The 21,394-nt window shown below is 33.8% G+C and overlaps 1 protein-coding gene across 2 annotated transcripts in view; it reads left to right on the forward strand.

The window, feature by feature from the left end:
* LOC119829082 overlaps positions 1–21,394 on the forward strand; it is an 85,351-nt gene that overhangs the window by 48,662 nt on the left and 15,295 nt on the right. For both annotated transcript variants that reach the window (XM_038351470.1, XM_038351461.1), the window contains exons 3-6: positions 569–672; positions 7,292–7,474; positions 8,216–8,410; positions 8,616–8,792. In XM_038351470.1, coding sequence (XP_038207398.1) covers positions 569–672; positions 7,292–7,474; positions 8,216–8,410; positions 8,616–8,792 — 659 coding nt within the window. The remainder of the gene's footprint in view (positions 1–568; positions 673–7,291; positions 7,475–8,215; positions 8,411–8,615; positions 8,793–21,394) is intronic.

Here is a 21,394-nt window from a genome sequence, read left to right on the forward strand (position 1 = left end):
ATACCCATATGTATATAGTAAAATCGCGGTTAAAAAATGACTTTCAAGTGGATTACGAACTTATTATTTTTTTTGGAAATCTATACTAATATTATAAAGCTGAAGAGTTTGTTTGTTTGAACGCGCTAACCTCAGGAACAACTGGTCCGTTTTGAAAAATTCTTTCCGTTTTATATTTATTGAGGAAGGCTTTTGGCTATATATGTACCACGGGCGAAGCCGAGGCGGACCGTACAATAAAATTACCATAAACAAAATAATATTGTGAGAAATACGTATCTACCTACCTACGGTTCACCGTTTCGTGTTATTATGTCGTGTTATACACATTGTATATTATTATTTTTTACGATTTGTAAATTTGGTCATACCAACTTACGAGATTTTTTTTGACGCGGGCGAAGCCGCGGACTAAATGCTAGTCTGTTATAAAAAAAAAGAAAATGAAAACTATCGAATACATTTAAATGATTATCTCTAAATGAATCTCGGAATAATTGTCTCACGAATTGCATTTTACATGGTAAAAAGGGAAAATTAAAAATTATATACATTTTATCGATTGCAGATGTACGGGTGTGAACCACTGCAGTTTCGTGTTGGCGGAAGATTATCCGCCTTCAACGAAATGGGCACCAGGTGTCGTGTACATCAAATACGCTTGTTTTGATGGTAAGTTCTTTTATCGCTTTACAAAGATCGTCCCTTGCCTTGGTGCTTTGCCGTAATAGACCATACAAGAAAAAGCTTTGATAAATGAAGAGGGGAATTGTGTGTAGAACGCAGTAATAGACGTGGCTAAAATTTTTATAAAGAATATTTAATAGGCCTGGGAATTGATAAATGCAGTCTGCTAGAAGATAAGACTATGTTCCAATACAATGATTAAACAATAATCAAAAACAGTCATCCCAATCAAAATCTAAATTCACATCCTTCTATCGTCCACTAGAATCATCTTTTTATACCACCATTAACTTTGTGTATACTTCTATACTGTTCTATGATACTTATATCAAAGCTCTTTTAATCTTCAGAATATTAGGAGCTACTCTGTAGTTACCAGCAAGAGGGCAAAGGAACTCGTGTATACATTTCATACTTTGAACCCTATAATCGTTACACTCCTTTTCGGGTACTTCTGTGTCGCTTGGGTCACTTAGATACGTGGAATTGAAGCGTGAAATCGATTCGTCTATCAATATTAGACAGATGCGATATATTTGTGACGTTACGCCTATCTAAACCGCGCGCCATGTGTCGGTTATTCGTATAGAAATCAATTGTTGTTTTTATAGAACACCCCCTATTTATAATGCGTGAAATTCCCTCATTATGTTTATTATCATAGCGAAGTGAACAATGTAAAGCATTTAAATTTCGATAATGGCTATGATTATTACGTTCGATACCATATATGCTATTATTATGGTACAGTTATAGAGAATTTCGTTATGATGTATTCGTGGATTTTGATTATATAATAATAACGATAAATAATTTTTGTTATTCTGTATATTTTGTAATTTGATCCTCAACATCAAGGACTTTTTTAATCCAACAAGAGAGTTTAAACTTAAGAATTTTTAAAATTATTTTTGCACTCATGAAGACTATCCATACAACAAGTTATAGAATAAAATTGAATTAAACCATCAGATATTTGAATACACATTAAATTGTTGAGAACTTGTACATACTAGATATTCGATATTTCATAAAAAGGGGATCATACAAATTGATTTACCATCCTTTGTTCCCAGTTCCTCCTTATCCAAAAATACTGCGTCACATCCCAGGAGATTTCCTGAATGGGCCGCAAACGGACACGTGTCTTGCAATCCTTCGTTAGGGGCCAATTTGATCCGTGTGCGCTTTGGAGGGTTAAGCAGACGAGTTTATTTACTCGCTGACTAGCTTTCATTCGTGTTTGGTAATTAGGTTAAAACGTATTATTGTTTTAATTTGAATGTATTGAGATTGACGGAATGTTTAGGATAAAAAGGTATGTAGGTATACAGGTATTATAAAGCAGATTTTGGATTCTATGGACATGGTATTTATTAAATTACGTTGTAAAAAGAGATTTATTTAATAGTCTGTGTACTTACTACTAAGGACAAGGTCAATTTAACATGATGTATCTTATTTCCATATTATGACGCGATTTATGCTACTGAAATAACCTTTACAAATTGAGACTCGCTTTTTAAGACGAATTATAAAACGTTATTTTTTCTTTATATTTAATAAAAGATTACGTTTCGAACGCTTAGTGTGGTGTTAATATTTTGAATAAATCGGGCTTAAAACCCGTTAAAAAGTTTTTAATGTCTTTAATGTAGGATACTATAATATATAAATAACTTTATTTATATGGTCATAACAACCATTAAATTATGGGTGTTATTATATTTAAGCTGTTATAGTTAGAAAATATAATTTTGTTAATCATGTATCTAGTATTTAAGTTTGTTGTAAAATTATTATTTTTTTGTATCACTGTCGCATTGGGCTTGTCCTGTTATGGCAAGTGATTTTTATAAATAAATAAATAATAGCCCATATCCTTTTCCTTACCCTTCCCAGTCCTTTCCTTAATTCCTATCGCCAATCCTTTCTCAATCCCTTCCCGAAAAGTCGGCAATCCATTTGTAGAGGCGTAAGGTCTGCAATGGACCTTATGCCTCTCCAAATGTTAATGGGCGGTGGTAGCGCTTACCATCAGGCGTCCCACCAGCTCCATTGCCGACTGTAACATAAAAATAAAATAAATAAATAAATTTGTGTTTAAAACTGCAGAAAAGGGATTTACAGGGCACGAGTAATAATTATATTAACATACACAAACAAACGAAAATTTCATTTGTCAACACCATTAATAAGCCTAACAAATTAATTGCCAACAATTTCACCCTAAAGAATACTTTTAATTTAATTTAATTGTATCTGACATTCTGCACATTTTACACGTATCCTATTACAAGGGAATAAAGGACATTTTAAAAATGCACAACACCACAGTGGGTCATTGCCATGAAATAAAAGTTATATTCCTTTGAGAGTTTCACGTACAGTTTCAACATCGTTCCACCAGTGTAAAAAGAGCTCTCGCATTCAATGCAGTGCGAATCATTTACGCGAGTTCTTGAACTCGATGGATGTCAAGTTATAATGGTTATTGATATATGGTCTTTTACCCCAAAATATTTTATTTGGGGTGTTGATGTGACACTATTGTGATAGACGCGTGCGTGTCGTGTACAATGGAAATCACGATTTTGTGTGAAATCGTAAGCTTTGTGCAGTCTACGCAGTTATGTAGTATCTTTTATATTTATGTTTGTTTATTTCTACGTTTATCCTGGGCTTATGACGCGAATAATCACTACATAGTATAAAGCAAAGTCGCTTCCCGCGTCTGTGGCTATGTTTGTGTGTATGCTTAGATTTTTAAAACTACGCAACGGATTTTTATGGGGTTTTTTTTATAGTGATTCAAATGAGTGTTTATATGTATAATAACATTTATTTGCTTTCTCTTATAAATTTAACCCTTAATACGCATTCCTAATGCGAAAAATTTATGTAGGTATTATCATTATATTTAAACCGACATATATAACATTATCTGATTGATTTGATTATCTATACTAATATTATAAAGATATAATAAGAAAAAATAGAATAGATTTGTATATAAGTATATCTGTAATGTTTTCACAGAAAAACATCTGGAACAATCTTAGCCACTGACAGAAAAGAGACTTTTTAAGCTATAATATAAGAGTGTACATTTTCTGGCGATATTACCTCTGGCATAAGTAACCTTGATGACCGACTATTGCATACTGACAATTCAGATGTCGAAAGGGTACCACTGTCAGATCAGAGCTGAGGCGTTAAGCCTCAGGTTTCCTGAGTGGCATCCCTTTTTGGCACACGCGGCCACACATCATTGTTAGGTGTAGCCGTATTTTTTTTTCTTTTTCTCTTTTTTTTTATTTATTGTCTGTTTTCGGTTATGGTTTGTGTGTGTATGTCTGTGTCAAAATAAATGTTTTTCTTTTCTTTTCTTCTTTCCTAAATGCAAACCACGATTCTACCAAGTTCCGAGATATACCAGTATAGATTTATAACTACAAATACTTATCCTAATATATATTTCACTATCATCTCTATCTAACAGCTTTGCAGTTTTCCCATAAAACTTTATCTCATTGCACAAAGTCGCTATCTAAAATAGGATCTATACAAATGCTGTTAACTTTCGTTGCATCTCTAATACTCTTTTGGGAGGCGTTCGTTTGTTCATATCGACATTTAAGCGGATTAAATTATCTGCGGTTATGTATCGAGATTAGAAAATGGATGGTTGAACAAAGCAACTTCAGCCTTGGTCCTAGCTGTGCTGCTTTTAAGGACATAATAATATCTTATTTATTACATCAATTTTGTTTTTATTTGTATTTTCGCTTATTATTTAAGTAATTAAATATGATTTTTGTTAATTTAATTGGAACGGGTCAAGCCATAATTTCTCATTCTTATATGAAACCACCGTTTACACAATTTCTCTTCTTAATGTATTGATGTTATAAAATGAAATATCCGAAGCACACTTGATTTTTGATGCGTAAATAAATGCCGAGACGAATTATATTATTTGAAAGCCTACATAAATCCGCATGATAATACCTTTCGTAAGGCCTTTTACCTTCATTCATTCAATATTACCAACAAAAACGATTTTTCCCTTTCACTGAAACCTCGAATATTTTTCACAAAGAACAGAATTAATTTCACGCTTGACGTCAACAGAGGGACGAGTGAATATTGGTGTAAACTTTCGATTCAGCTGATTTTAACAGTTCTTAACTCAGGTCATTCTGACAACGATGTCGGTAAGTGGATATTGCTCTGAATGGGGTCGTTAACCCCGCCTGAAATAATAAAGGGCAGGTCAATGTTAGTACAGCGCGAATTCGTGTTTGATATTTGAATGTGCTTAAATACCTATCGCGTTTACACAGGTCGTTGAAATATCAAATAAAATATTAATGTATTAACGTAGTAAGGTTTTCATGACTTGAATAGACTATATTATTATGAAACAATTTAATTAGAACAGACTCTCTTCGAGCATGAACGCGAAAATTATTTCAGCCTTGAAGCTTTATTTTTGCGACATTATCTAGTTTATATTTTCTCAGACCTTTAATTCTCTTTAGACAAACCTTCGTTCTCGTTTTATAACTAAAATTATTGGAATTTACTATCAATCTTTCTATCGCTCCAGAATGCTATCACTATAACGGTATACTTATTTTATGGCAAGACTACGCCTCCAAAAGGTAAATACGAAAGACATAAGCCTCTTGCCATAATACTCGCTAGTGAAGTGTCTTTTAGTAGCTAGAGACTCATAATCCACCATCCAGAAGTTTCCTATTAGTAATTATATTAAATAGCTATGCGACGTGTGTCGTTTACCAACGAAAACGCGTCATCCCATTTGCTAAATGCCTAAGTAATTGAATGTTAGTTTGGATTCTTGATTATACCTACTGGGAAATTATAAGTACGATTGTTTTGATATAATTTGATTCAATTGGTACCGATTGCGTCAGATTTTTACATATTCTTTATTTAGAAACTATAATTTTTTTGTAATACAAACAAACAAATGATAAGTGCATTGTTGATTTGAACCGAAAATAAAATAATTTAAAATATATATCAGTTAAGATTACTTAATTAGAAATAGCAAAGCAAGCGTTTGGTTTAAGTGAATTTTATGAAAGTAGGTATTCAATCAAGGACGTTAAAAGGTCACGGTTATTTGGATAACGATATCACGAAATACTATCGCGTGGTGTAACGTAAACTCGGCGAAAGCTTAACAAAATCACGAAATATATAAGCCGTGGTGACGATCAAATAATTAAAGATATAGATATGTGGTGTGTTTTTTTGTATTTTCGCGATTAGTAAATAAATAGTTGTTATAAGAATATAAAAATTTGAAAAAGAAAATAAAAATATATAAATTACACTGTTGTTTTGTTGATGAATACTATAAGTATACTGGAATATAATTATATTCCAGTTCCAGTTCGATTAATTAATCGAATTCATGATTTATCAAAATTGATTTACATTTAGAATCTGATTTATTCCTCATCACAACAAGCCTGCGACACGGTACTGTTCAAACGTAAACATAATAGCTCAAAAATTCCAATCACGCGTTTGTTTCACGACACGTTGTGCACTTTGTAAGAACGACGGCAGTCTTCGGCATTTTTAAACAAATTGATTTGTATGGAAAGCGGGCATATCACATATCGGTGACTGGCATGGACAATCATATAATGGATTAGAGAGATGGGATTTAATTGGTGAATGTGGTTTTACTTACTCTTCTGTTGTTTTGATATTGGCGGTAAGCAAATGTCACTAACACTGGAATGATGGAGGGATACGATTTGTATTTTTCTCTAAAACTGTATTATTTATTTTATAATTACTTTACCATCACAAAACTACATCTTCACTATGTTAAGTTTCCATAAAAGACAACTGATCTTCCTGTGTGAATCGTGTAAACTTAATACATTTTTTTTTATCTAACAACGGTTTACGTTCGTTTATAAAGTTTTTGTATTCGATATGAAAGGAAATAGGAATGCTGAATAAGAAATTAATGAAAAAGAATCCTTCGTCTTATCTACCAATATACTTTTAAAATGATACAAACATATTCGTAGTTCTTGGAGTGTCCCTTAGGCATATGACACCGAAATAGTAGGAGAAATTCGATTACTGCGCTTTATCACGGGTGACTGAGAGGCAAGGCGTAGCTACGGTTTGGCAGAAAGACGCGGGTTCGAATCCCGCCTCTTGAAGTTTTTTTCTATTCTTTAAAGATTTGTCAAATTTCTCATTATTTCTACGTAATGCATAAGTATATTAAACCCCAGAAAACCGGCGTGAAATAGTGGCATGCCACTGTGTTTCGTACGGTGAGTGGGGGAGCCGAAGGCCCATTTCCTTTTCCTCATCCTTCCCAGTCCATTCCTTCTATCCTGTCATTAATCCTTTCCTTTTCACTTACCCCATAAAAGCGGGCAGCGCATTCGCAGAGCCACCTTTGCGAATGTTCATGGGCGGTGGTAATCGCTTACCATCAGGCGATCCACCAGCTCAGTTGCCCGCTATGACATATAAAAAAAAAATATAGGGATTAAAGAAGTTGATTCAAATCACGAAACATGTTCACTCTTTCCAGATTCCCTGTCAGTCCACTATTGCAACCGCGAAGTTCGTGTGTCAGAGCGAGGCGTGGAGAGCGAGGGGTACATCCGCACGCCTGGGTACCCCCACTTCTACGTGGGGGACGAGTGTAGATGGAGACTGCGGGCGCACCCGGAGCAGCGGATACGGGTCACTCTGTTAGATGTTAGCTTGAGGAGTATGTTTAACTTCATTTGTTATTACTTGAACTTGGAGGTATATAGCCGTACCCGTATTAACAAAAAGACATTGTCAGTCTCAGGGTTTTACCACGCATAGTTCATGTACCTGTGGGATTTCCGAGAGAAAACTCTTACGTCTTTTTTCGAGCCTCAAACCCTTTGCACGTAATTTCATACAAAACAGTGCCGTAGTTCCTGTGATTAGCACGTTATACCAAACAAAAAAATTAAGGTTTATATAGTATGGTTAATATTGCTTGTGTATGCTCAGTTATCCTAGTATGTTTAGATTTAATTCATCGATTTCAACGAGCTATTATATAGAGTGGATAATATTCTATTTATAATTGTAATAAAAATATACTTTTTCTTGTTTATCAATGTACTAAAATATATTGCATGTATTCATTGCAACTTATGATATGCAAATGTCGAGAGTCATCTTTGAAATTGGATAGTTATACAAGCGGTTAACAAGAACTTAAATATAATAAACAAGCTGCTCCTCGCGGTTTCACCCGCGTAAGCCCGTATCCCGTAGGAATATCGGGTTAAAAAGTTGCCTATATGTTATTCCAGGTGTCCAGCTGTCTACGTACCAAATTTCATTGCAACCGGTTCAGTAGTTTTTGTGTGAAAGAGCAACAAACACTCGCACATCCTTACAAAATGGGGAATCCTCAATTATGTTAACTGCTACAGAGAGCCTGTAAATATTAACGTTTATTGTTTCGCAGGCGTTGGTCCGTTTGAATCAAACTGCACTGATTACGTAGCTGTAAAAGATTCAAACGGTGATTCTCTATACACAAGTTGTGACCAAGTGGATACACCGCTCCGGTTGCTGTCGACTACGGATACCGTAGAAGTATTAGTTGAAGCTAAGTCTAAAGGCGCCTTCCCTAAAAGAGGCGTGTTGTTACATTATAAAAGTAAGTTAATATTTTCTCAGTCTTGTGACTACTTATTGTGCATAATAATAGTCTGTAGCGCCATCTGTCGAGTAATTTATACTACTGGGTTAAATTTAAACATATGAAATAGCGACATCTATGAGAATTGTAAATAATTAAAATTTTAATATCACGCCATCTATCGACCAAATCTATTGAACACTAAAACTATGTCTCTTTGCAGGTATAAATTGTGTTACGTTACCAGCGCCATCTAACGGCTACATCGTGTACAGAAATGAAGACGTAGCCCACTATATGTGTAACGTTAATTATGTTTTTGTTGATACGCGACAGAGGGCGCGGTTGTTATGGTGCTATGATGATAATAGATGGAATGACACGGTGTCGGATTGTATAGGTATGTTTATTTTTTTTTTAAGTTATTAAATAATCGCCTTATAAAACTTCCAATCATTGCCTCTGCATATAGTATTATCGGTTTTATTTATTTTTTTGACTTTATTCACGGTTAAACAATTTGCAAACCTGAAAAATAATAATGTAGAGTTTATTATGTAACTAATAAATCATCAACAATAATTGCTAATAATATTTACTTATGTTGGAAGTAAACTGGAAATTCTATTTTATATTTAAACATAATTTTCTTTAGTTTATTGACAAAATAAACTTCTTTGCGATTTATTTTCAACGCGTCTCTACTCTCTATTATTCACTTTTCTATTCAAAGAATGCACATGCGCGAGTTCTGTCTAATCTCTCATTCTATCCCACGACAGACCCTATGAATGAATGCAACAGCAATATGTTCCCGTGTTCAATGTGATTATTTACAAATAACCATTCATTAGAGAATTCGGTACTTTGTTACAAGGGATTAAGGGCTATTTTTGTAGCGGCCTCGTTATTTTCATGGTTCAGACGGATTGTAGACTGTAGTGTTTCTTCAGACAGTTCGGTAAATACGCGGCATTCACTATACGGCGTTTGAATTCGGTAGTGGTCGTATCCCGATATATTGTCAGGAGTGTGTCAACACAACACGTGGTTGTAAAAGTGAGTTTTTATTTTTTCATAGGTTATTTCATTTTACGTGTATTTCACTGTGATATTTTCCATTGTGCTTCCACAAATTTTCGGGTTTGTCAAAGTGATCTTTTATTAAGTTTACTTCAGTTTTGCGAGAGCTTTCTATGAAATTTTTTTGCATGGCCAAGTTTGGTCATGAAGCTTTATTATATTTCATTTAATATAATGGTAATAAATCAAATATATGTATCAAATGTATTATTATATTAATTTAATATATTAATGTTTTTTTTAACGTCCTTAACGGTTGTTAAAACTGCATTTATGCATTTGCATTATACTAAGTATACAATAGAAGCAACGTTATTATAAGTACAGAGTTCATTTCTTATCAAATATGACACAGAATTGATAAGAATTATTGTTATCAAATATTCTATAATGCATTATTGTTCTAAACTCATATAAGAACGACATTGAAATAAGTAATTTTTGAAAGTTCTATTTTTGTATCCTATTCTACTAATATTATGAATGCGAAAGTTTGTGAAGATGGATGTATGTGTAAGTCTATGTATATACTCACACGCAAAAACTTCTGAACCGATTGCAATGAAATTTGGAACGTTTAGAGCTGGATAACTGGAATATAGGCAACTTTATATCCCGATATTCCTACGGGGTATAGACTTACGCGGGTGAAACCGCGGGGCGCATCTGGTACTACATATTTGTTAATACTTCCCTTTTAAAAGTGAGGCGTAAAACAAATTATAAACATTAATACATGATGTTCTGTTCAAATCGATAAGGTCATACAGTTCTTGAGTTAAACAATGAGCTATATTATAATAATAATATAAATAAATAATTGAAGGCCTGTTAATTAAACTGCGAAATGTGTTGAAACACAATGCTCAAATGTTTTCTACCGGTAAACAAAATACAATATTTATTCAAAAAGCTTTACCAATTACATAAATTCGTAGCAATTATAATGAAATAGCTATTGTAAATAATTAATAGTTATTCGTAAGTCTCCTTGGTTTTAGTTACAATAGAATTCGTAAAGTTTGTGATGTTATTGGAAACTCGATTTGTTATCAATGAAATTATGAAACTGTTTACAAATTATTCAAATTGTAGTTATTTTATTGTGCTTGCTTATTTAATTAGTTTGAGAAAGTTTCAGTCTGCTATTCGTTGGTATTTCATTGGGTTTCTAGATTTCTATTGATAACCAATAGGATTTCATTAGATTTTAAACAGTTATAATACAGCAGGTATTCTAAATAAAGCAAGCTTTCAAGTTATGAATCACGTTTGCACGAATAAAAGAGAGAATACATTTAAAAAGAGAGGAATATTTTTGTAAATGTTTTTCCTAAAAACAGAAACATTGGTACATTGTTCGAATGTTTACTGGTATGTGAGTGGTTTCAATTGGAGCCATCTATTATGTGTTAAACGTTTTATATTTTCAACTTTACGAATAGTCGACTAGCTTTCCGCCCACGGCATCGTCTGTGTCGTCAAAGGAAGATTTAGACAATACTAAGTATTTACCGTGTAGTTCCCGTTCCCGTGGGATTTCCCAGATAACTATCCTTTTGCGAGTCTTAAACTATCTCGATATCAAATTTCGTCGAAATCGGTGCAGTGGTATGAATAAAAGACAGATAAACAGACAGAGTTATTTTCGCATTTATAATAGTAGGTAGAAGGGATATATAACTATAAAAGCATTAAACAGACAGAGTTATTTTCGCATTTATAATAGTAGATAGAAGGGATATATAACCCTAAAAACATTAAACATTATCCCCGTATTTCTGACATCCGACAGATTAACGTAAATCACAAGAAAACACGTTTTATGTTATCTGTGCTTCATTTCGAACGTAAAAGTCGCGTATTATTAGACGAGCCGAGACGTCGCACGCTCACCTTGCGTAAGTCATAACTCTGCTACAGATTAATTAAAGTTCGTTTCATTGTCGCCATATGTGTAAAAGCATTTTGATGTTATGTCTTCGGGGGATAATAAAATTCATTTATAATTTCATTAAATTTGGTTTGATCGCGGAAACGGTGCGTTTATGTTGGTGCCTTTGTGATGATTTTAGTATGTATTTAATTAATAGAAGGAGGGAAAGACAGGAATAAATGAGTTTTGAAAATAAATAAATTATTTCTTGTATCACCTGTGTATGGTGAAGTCCCTTGGTGGAGTGTGGGGCAGATGATATACATCTGTTTCAACGTTCTGTGTCCTGCCAAACCGATAATTTTTTCTGTGAGTCTCTACCGAGGATCGAACCCAGGCCCCTCGGTTCTGAGCTCACGCCTTAACCACTCTACCAAGGAAGTATCGTATCACGCGAAATAGCAATTAAATGCTTAGTTGTCATTTTCAGTGAGTATAAAATGATTTGATGTAAGTCTTGTATGTTAAGATGATTCAGAGATTTTTTTGGCCTCAAGAGGTATTTCAAAGTTCTTCCGTCAGACGTCAGCCCATCACACAATCGGCAAGCATGACAAAGACTCAATTAACTTTCAATCAACAAAAGAAACCCATTCTTGCTATATATTTAACATGTAAATATTTGTCGGGAGTCGTCACATGAACCCAGAGCTTTGTTATAATCTAAATGGAATCTCGAAAGTAATAACGGATTGTAAAGTAGCTTATGATGAAGGCTAAGACTAGGGGATAAATCGAACATTGACTCTCATCTCCAGTTTTTTAAAACTAATATTATAAAATCACAATGTTTGTTGTTTCTTTGTATGTGTGTGTGTGCCTTAATTCGCTACCAATTCGATCGACATTAAAATCTATTATATTACTGATGTATTTATGTAGTTTTAAGTCCGAGTTTTCCGAATCAACTAAGAAAAACTAGGATAAGCTCCTCCTAGTTTACTACAAAGTGATTAGGAAAATCATTCACCACAAACCAAAACGTTATACGTTATTTCAAACTGAAGAGTAAATAATCTATCCTACTAGTATTATAAATGCGAAAGTTTGTGTGTGTGTTTGTTGCTCTTTCACGCAAAAACTACTGAACCGATTGCGATGAAATTTGGTACGTAGACAGTTGGACAACTGGAATAACATATAGGCAACTTTTATCCCGATATTCCTACGGGATACGGACTAACGCGGGTGAAACCGCGGGGCGCAGCTAATACTTTCATACGTTTTGCAACAGTCGGTATAATAAAGAACAAATGGGTATTGGCCATATAACGACAATTGCAATAAATTACAAATTGCAATTTTCTTGATAAATGGCCAAATAAGCGCTGCGATAAGTAATAGAAGGTGCGAGACGGAAAATGAACGACCGTCCACTGCTTCTGCTATCCTCGTAAAGCTATCCGATCGTATATTAGTATTGTATTCGGAGTTAAAGTTTAATATTCTGATAATATATGGTTCTTTTCTTGTGCGTGTGGATGCAGATCTGGGCGTGATGTCTCTTTGGTATTAGTTGTTGTTTTAAAAGTTTTTTATCTTAACCCGCACCTACTTATATTATAAATTTGATGGATTGTAACTTGTTTCTTAAAAAATTGTGTGCATATCGGGAGATCTGAGAGTCGGTCAACATCTTCTGATGCAGGGTCAAAATTAGGCCGAACAGTGTCTTTTGGGTCAGCTATTTTATAAATTTACCTCGAGCGTCGAATGTATTCCAGTACGTATATAATGCGGATAATTTCGTTAATTGTGTATTTTAAGCATCTATACAAAAGAACTTTAGAAATGGGCTGTAGCTTTATTCTTCTTGGTGAATGCGAAAATATTTCAAAGTAACTGCCGTTGAACTGTAAACTGGAATTCGTTTTAATTAATAAGGCGAATTAACAAAACGTATAAATTGGGTGCGTTCATGGTACATTGTGGTGGTTTTTAGAGGTTACTAGCTTTTTCATGTTGTTTCATACACGGTAACGTTTTTTTATGTAATTACATACATATATATGCACCTTCCTATTGAATCCCACTATTATAAAACACCTCATTAAAATCTGTTGCGTAATTTTAAAGATCTAAGCATACAGACACAGACGGTGAAAAGCGAATTTGTTTTATACTATGTGGGAACTTTCGTTGATAATGGGTAATTTATGTAGGTCATGTATGAATACAGTTAGCTTTGATCTCCATGTTTTTCTCTTTTAGGCGTTTATTAAATTGAGGAAGTTGAAAGTAAGCGGTCTTTTAGAATCACACGGCTAGTTAGACCCAAATTGATTTATGCAGACGGAAAATATGTGGTCCACTTCTTACAAATAATAGTGTATGAGAAATTTTTGAAAGAATAGAAAAAAATTGATCACGAGGCAGGATTCGAACCTGCGTATCTTGCCTAACCGTAGCAACGCCTAGCCTCTCGGCCACCCGTGAACCTGCGTATCATTATTAATCATCTCAATAGATGGCGTGGGGTGCCCCTTAGGCACATGAAACCGAAAGAATAGAAGAAATTCGATTACTGTGGCAGGATCACGGGTGGCCGAGAGGCTAGGCGTTGCTACGGTTAGGCAAGATACGCAGGTTCGAATCCTGCCTCGTGATCAAATTTTTTCTATTCTTTCAAAAATTTCTCATTAATAAAGCATTTCAATGCTATAAAACTAAAAATTAAATAATAGTGTATTAAACCAGGAAGAATATCTCTTCGTTTACGTTCTTTTGATGAAGAAATTTTCTCTACTCGTTTCTCTTTAGTGACTTCCCTCTTTTAGTTTCCTCTCTTTCATTTTAAGGGTTTTCCATTGTTGTTTCTATGCTGAGTGTGACAATATGTCTACTTTGTGACTTTTCCATGTTTGAACCAGTGACTAGATTTCTTAAATAAAGGAAACCTTTTAGGACGATATTTGGTCTTTTATAAAAAAACAAATGCAAAGACAAAGGTTTACCACCTTTTTTATATTGGATACGTAAATATGCGACCTAATTAGACTCTAAATGCATTTCAACAAACAAACCAGATGAAATGGCTATCGCTGCATAAAATAAATTGAAACTGAATAAGCAACTATTAAATTTTCATAATCCCCAGTCGGGATAATATAATTGGCCTTAACTCGCCGGGTACTGAACAATTGTCAAGCGCCAATGTAATTCGCTCTGCAATGTTTCGCTTTCATTGTTGATTAGCTGCGCTGCATACAATGGTACTTAGCGAATGCGCGGAAATAAGTTGTTTTTTTTCTGTATCCACTTTTAAGAATTGTTCTTTTTAACGCTCGTGGTGGTAATTGGTTCTGGATGCATTTTTATTGGTCATGTCGACTTGGTGCATTACGAGTCTATTGATTAGATTTTAAGATAGGCGATACACAGGGTTCGTCTGTTTTGAATGACATTTTTTGTGGACAGCTTAAATTAAATGTGCAAAAATAAATTTGGCTACGGCTGAAGTCAGGCTTTAGCTGAAACGGATCAGCGGACAGACCGACATTTTAGTTATTGTTACATGTATATATTACAAACACACTAAAATGTGAATGTGAGATGAATGAAGCCTTCTTCTACTATTATAAATGCGAAAGTTTGTGAGGATGTATGTAATGAATATGAAAACCATTGAACGGATTTTGATGATACTTAGCAGTGATATAGTTTATGAGTAAGACATACTCGCTCAGCTATAAATATAGTCGCTTTTGGCCGCGGATTCGTTAACATAAAGATAACATTATTTATAACTAGACAGATGAATAAGAAAATTCCAATAACAGAATTCTTTCTCTACCCCTGAAAGGCTAGAGAGATACTTTATATAGAAAGATACTGAATGCATATCAAAAATATTTCATTTATTTTATAAATGGTAATATTCCGATTCCCTATTTCCTGTGTACAAAGTAGCCTTTACCCTATCTATCCCTTTTTCGATATACAAAAGGATCGGCTTAGCGGTTTCTACATGAGAAATTTACAAATGTAGCGACCACAAAAATATTTGTTTTATTTATTTATTTATTTATTATTATACAACATAGTGGCTTACAGTCTAGCCAACGCACAAATTACAAATTAAGACAGAATTTTACGCTTTAAAATATGTAACTTAATAATGAATTATGAATATAGGGACGTTTATGGCTGACAAAAATGTAAAAAAAATCACCACATCTAAATATAGCCTTTAGGTTGGACCTAATAACAGTATATCAACTCATAAATTGTTATCAATCTACCCAGTGGTTTTTACGTGATTGACGCAAACACAAACAGAAAAAAATGCTTTATCTAAAATACATTTTTTTGTCAAATTGCATGGTAATTACTCTAGTGTGAAAAATACTCTGCTTCCTGTTTTATTATTTGTAGATTTGTTAATCGAGTTACTACTTAAATATGTACCTAACGATAAATCGTTTTGACAGAATCATAACATAACAACGACTGCTCATTACCGGGGAATTAATTGAAACCAAAACCTATTTTCGCCGTATCTATGTATCCGTTTGGTTATAACATACATAATAAATCGTAACGTGAAATGAGTTAATCTCTCGGATCCGGACACCTGAACGTGGAGTCGAAACAACACGTTCTGCTCTCAGGGTCGTGTCTTGTGAATCGTTTGGTTTCGGTTAAATCTTATTGTTTCAAGGAAACGTGTTAGAAATTTGAATATATTTCCATTTTTAAATTGGAATGAACATTTATTTATTAAAAATGGATTAGGAACTAAATAACAGTTCGATGAGACACCCATTGCCGGATAATGCTTCGCTATCTACGATCGAAAAAGTGAGAAAATCTGTTTATTAGCTGTTTGTAACGCTTAAATTACTATTAATATTGGATGATGTTAAACGTAGCATTTAAGTGTAATCAAATACTAATAATATCAATTGATTAAGCTATAAATTCGTACAAAATGTCACCCAGTCCAGGACAAAACGGCTTACCTATATAAATCAAAAATCAATGCTTTATAATATCTTCGAATATTTTTAAGGGCCAACATCCTAAACTAACGAAAGCCTAAATCTAAAATGAAAACTAAACAATTGATGTATAACATACCTACATATTTGTACAGAAAACACACGCTACCTTGTGTTTCTTAGGAAGAGATTCTGCCATGCGAAGGTACTTGTAAAAATCGAAAGACCTGAAACAACTTAAAAATGGCTTCTAAATTAGCTGTCTTTTTTATCTGTGTGTTTCCGAGCGGTAATTCGGGGTTGATTTAGGGTTGACGGTTAAAGCTAGCGTGAGGGAATGCTTAATTTTTGGTTTAACCTTTATTAACACGAGATATCACCCTCGTAACGTAGGTTTGGCTTATCTGTAATTGTGACCATGTTTCACTTGGTTTTGCAATATTTCGTTAATTATGAGGGATGTTCATCGAGATATCTTTGGTATTCGCGAGCTGGGTGGAGCTCTAATCGTTACATTACAGATTTGAGAATAAACTCGCTCTAAATCCCGATATTTCTATGCATTATTATTATACCTTTCTGTTAAATCGATTTTCTAGATTTCTCTCTTTAATCCGACTTATATTATAAATGTGAAGTTTGTGTGTGTTTGTTACTCTTTCACGCAAAAACTACTGAACCGATTGCAATGATATTTTCTACGTATATAGCTGGACAACTGAAAAATGGGGATGGTGGAATTAGGCTGTGTAATTACGTAATAGGTTTTGTATTGACTAAGTACGTAATGAACTTTCCGAAAATTCTACTTTAGTTGAGAATTATGTATTTACAATGAAGCTAACTTACGTAATATTTAGTTCAAGACAAAGAAACATACTTTTAAATGTAATTAATGTCAATGGATGTCATGACAACTCATTTATTTATTTACACATTAACATGCATTTATCAAGTGTTTGCTGGCATTAAATCTTACATTACTGACATGCAAAGTCAACGCTGCGAACGACTGTTTCTCATACCCTTCCTTCCTTCTTTCTTTTAATGGTGTGCAATTAAAAGCACAATGTCTCAATGGAATAGGGCTGCCACGAATACAAATCGTTGTACATTTGATTCAGAATGGCTTTTTCTCTGGATCGCGCTAGTATAATTTTTCGCAACATGTATACAACTTTCCTATAACATCTATGAGGGTCTCGCGCCCACCCGGGTGAGCGCCCGACCGAGTACGGCCCCTCCGGCCCCCTCCATTCCTGCGACAGCCCAAGCCGAGGTTCGCGGTTCCCGACAAGAGGGGACGTCCTTGAGCGTGTCGCTACCAGGGTGAACCATCAGTTCACCTACGCACCCGTGCTAAGATGTAGTAGCCCTTCAGGCTAGCATTAAGATTCATCTCAAAAAAAAAAAATATGGGGGTCTCACCAACAGTAAAGTTAACTGGTAGAGACTACTTTTGCGGTGGTGGAATACCACGTCCCTTCTTTGCCTGCCTTTGCCTTGCCTAGGGGATTATGCTGAACGACATTGTAGCTTTCGTTTACACTACTTCTGAAATCGTGGACCGCGCGGACACGGAAAGCAGATAATTCTCTTATTTGGTCTTCTAGTTGATCCTACATAACTTGGTTTTTAAACGTGACTTTCAGGAAAATACGAATATTCCCCCTTTTTTTTTTAAATTCCCTGCTACTTTTTGTTTGCTATCCTGTATCCCATTGTATTATAGACACATTTAACGTTGTTTAAACTACCTTAATTATGCCCTACTACTGAACTTGGGCTTAAAATCATTTCATTCATTTCGAATTTAATATCAGGGTTTATCCCTTCACACCAGGGCCTGTGGTAGCCCTAGAATAGTAAGACGTCTTTTAATTACATCGTAATTATGAGTCGTGTGTAGGGGAAGTTTCTGAAATGATTAAAGACTTAAAAACTTCACTTTGTAATGTCGAATGTGTGAAGGTGAAATTGTGAGGTCATGTTGCAATGGCGCCTTGTTTGTAGAATAGATTTTGTTGTTATGTGTAGTCATTAAATAATGTTTCATTGTTTCACCAAATGATGATTATACCGTACTAGCTGCGCCCCGCGGTTTCACCCGCGCAAGTCCATATCCCGTAGGAATATCGGCATAAAAAGTTGCCTATACGTTATTCCACATTTCATTGCAATCGGTTCAGTAGTCTTTGTGTGAAAGAGCAACAAACACACACACATCCTTACAAATTTTCGCATTTATAATATTAGTTTAGTAGGATAGTTTGATTTTAGCACATGGGAAATTTCAAAGAAAACAGCGGCTTAATGGTAAGCTTGTAAAAAGTATAAATCATTAAAAGACATAGCACCCAATCTATGATGAAATATTAAGAATACTAAATTGATAAATTTTTACGTTTGACGATTTTAACTGAACAACGGAACCTACTCTACCCGTCCGCTCGTGTAAAATCTAACACAGGGTTATATTTATCTGAAAATAATTGAGATAAATATTCGCTAGATGTTGTTACTGAATGTATTTCGAGTAATTATTTACGAAACCACGCAGTTATTCGAGTAACGATTATGTACGCGTTGGTTAACTTAATAAGATGATTGTGGATGGGATTCAAAATATTTTTAGTGTTATTATAATAAATGGATGGGATTTTGCAGGAAAAATGAAGCTATTGTGTTAGTGAAAATAGACAATAAGCATTCAGATTTTTTAATTTGTTTCCAAATTTATATGAATTCCTTTCGCATTATTAATACGAATTGTCGTTATTAAATTAAATACGTTTCAGAATAGAAGAAAATGGATTTAATACAATTGAATCGTTTCCTTGTCATTAAATTTAATGTGTAATTGGATAAATGAGCAATTATTCCTTATAATGATGATTAATTTATATAAAATGTTGGGGAAAATTGAATCGATTTCATAAAAAATCATAACATGAATTATGTAATGACGTATGAGTAAATTTATAGGTTTATAGACTTTATTTACTCATAAGAACAATTCTTTCATTTGAAATGAGTTACATGTCAACTTAATTTATGCTTGCATCTCTATTTTAAGATAATTACATATTATAATATTCATATCAACAAGCTACATCACTGTTATAATCTAAGTTATAGTATATATATGATTTTTTAGTAAAGTTTTAAATACATTGAGACTTTTGCAATTTATTATTTTCTTTGGTAATCTGTTAAACAACTGTAAAAAATTTATTTTTAATAGCAATATTATTGTCTTAAAATATAATATTGTTACTTTAGAACAGAAAGCTGTTAAGGACTGTTGCGACTTATTTTATAAATTCATGTATTTTTTATTTTATGGGAGACAATTTAATTATGTTTCTATTATATAGAATATTTATATATAAAACCTTTTTCTAGTAAAAAGTAACCCAAAAAGAATTATGCGTGTTTGTGTATAAAAGTATTTTTGGTAAGCTCTAAATGGTTTGCTAGGTTATAGATTAGAATATATCGTAAAATATATAACAAGATTAGATTTTCTTTGTGATATTAACACTGGATATATTAAAATAATGCCAAATTAAACGGCAGATGTCTATATTGTAAATTTGGTCTGTTTTTCTTTAAGCCTATCGATAACGAAACAAAAGATTTCAAAGAGCGATGGTTATTCCTGAGGTTTGCTTTTACAATCACAATTTGCAACTTTAGTATGTCGCGTGTGATCGTTGTGCTAGTTTTTTAAGTTCGAAGGCTTCATAAGTGATTTGGCATCATCTGTATTAGGTCAGCACTCAGGCACGTTTGTTGGCAAGTGAAGTTATAAGTAGGTGAAGTGGTTGGTGTCCTAGCTTGTGTGGAAGGAACCGGGTTCAATGTAAGCTATTGAATATTTAGATATGTGATTGTGGATTCTCTCATGGATATACTATAGACTAACAGTTCGCCCCGACTTCGCCCGTGGTACATATATAGCCTGTGAAACTCAGCGAAGTTGCAGCTTTCTAATTCTGAAAGAATTTTTAAAATGATTCCAATAGATTTTGAGTTTATCCAATACAAACAAACAAACAAAAATACAAATTCTTCCTCTTTAAAGTATTAGTGTAGATATAAAATATATTTGGGATAGTTACAAAATATTTATTTACAATTATAAGGAGATAATGTATATATAACATAAGAAATATATATTTCTAGAACGGCTGAACGGATTTTAACGTCTCCTCGATTAAAATATTACAAATGCGAAAGTCTGACTCTCTTATTTAGAGTTGCCGTTGAATCACCTGCAATATTAAATGTAAACAATCGAAGACCCTCAATAATCCTTGGCTAAGTTTATTAAAGAAACATTCTTCTATGTTTTGCGCGTTGATTTTCCACGCCAAAAAACCGCCTGGACGCTGCTTCTTATTACATTATATATATTGTATAACATATACGTAAAATTGTGTAAAAATAATATATGTATCGTGATTTTTGTTGTGTTCTCTAGCTTCGATTAGTTGATATTAGATTAGTCTTAACTAAATGCGTAGGCGTGTTAATAATTTGCATCGATTTAATAAGATTGTAATATTGATATTAGAATTGCTTTTTCAATCCGTATTAATATTGATTAATCCTTAATGAGAAATATCATTACGCGGACAAATGATAATTGATTCTATCGGTATTGCGGAATTTGGATGGCGTCGTAATGAAATTTCTAATCCCCGAAATTGATTTAAAATTAAGAATTTCGATGAATTTTTATCCGATTATGACGAATAGATTTGATTAACGACTGTGAGATCTTTTTATCTTTGTTATTAGAAAAAAAATATATGTATAAAATATGCATAAGTGGTCCAGCTCGCACCGGCAAAGTACCACACTCCCTACACTCCCTACACTCCTATAGACCGGCGTGAAACGGTAGCATGCTGTTTTGCACGGTGCGTGAGGCCCCAGAGGCCCGTTTTCTTTTCCTCACCCTCCCCAGTCCATACCTTCACTACAGTCGTCAAGACTTACCTTATACCCTTCCGCTTTAAAGCGTGCAGTGCCATT

The sequence above is a fragment of the Zerene cesonia genome, chromosome 1 (assembly GCF_012273895.1).
Source record: "Zerene cesonia ecotype Mississippi chromosome 1, Zerene_cesonia_1.1, whole genome shotgun sequence".
Taxonomy (NCBI): Eukaryota; Metazoa; Arthropoda; class Insecta; order Lepidoptera; family Pieridae; genus Zerene; species Zerene cesonia.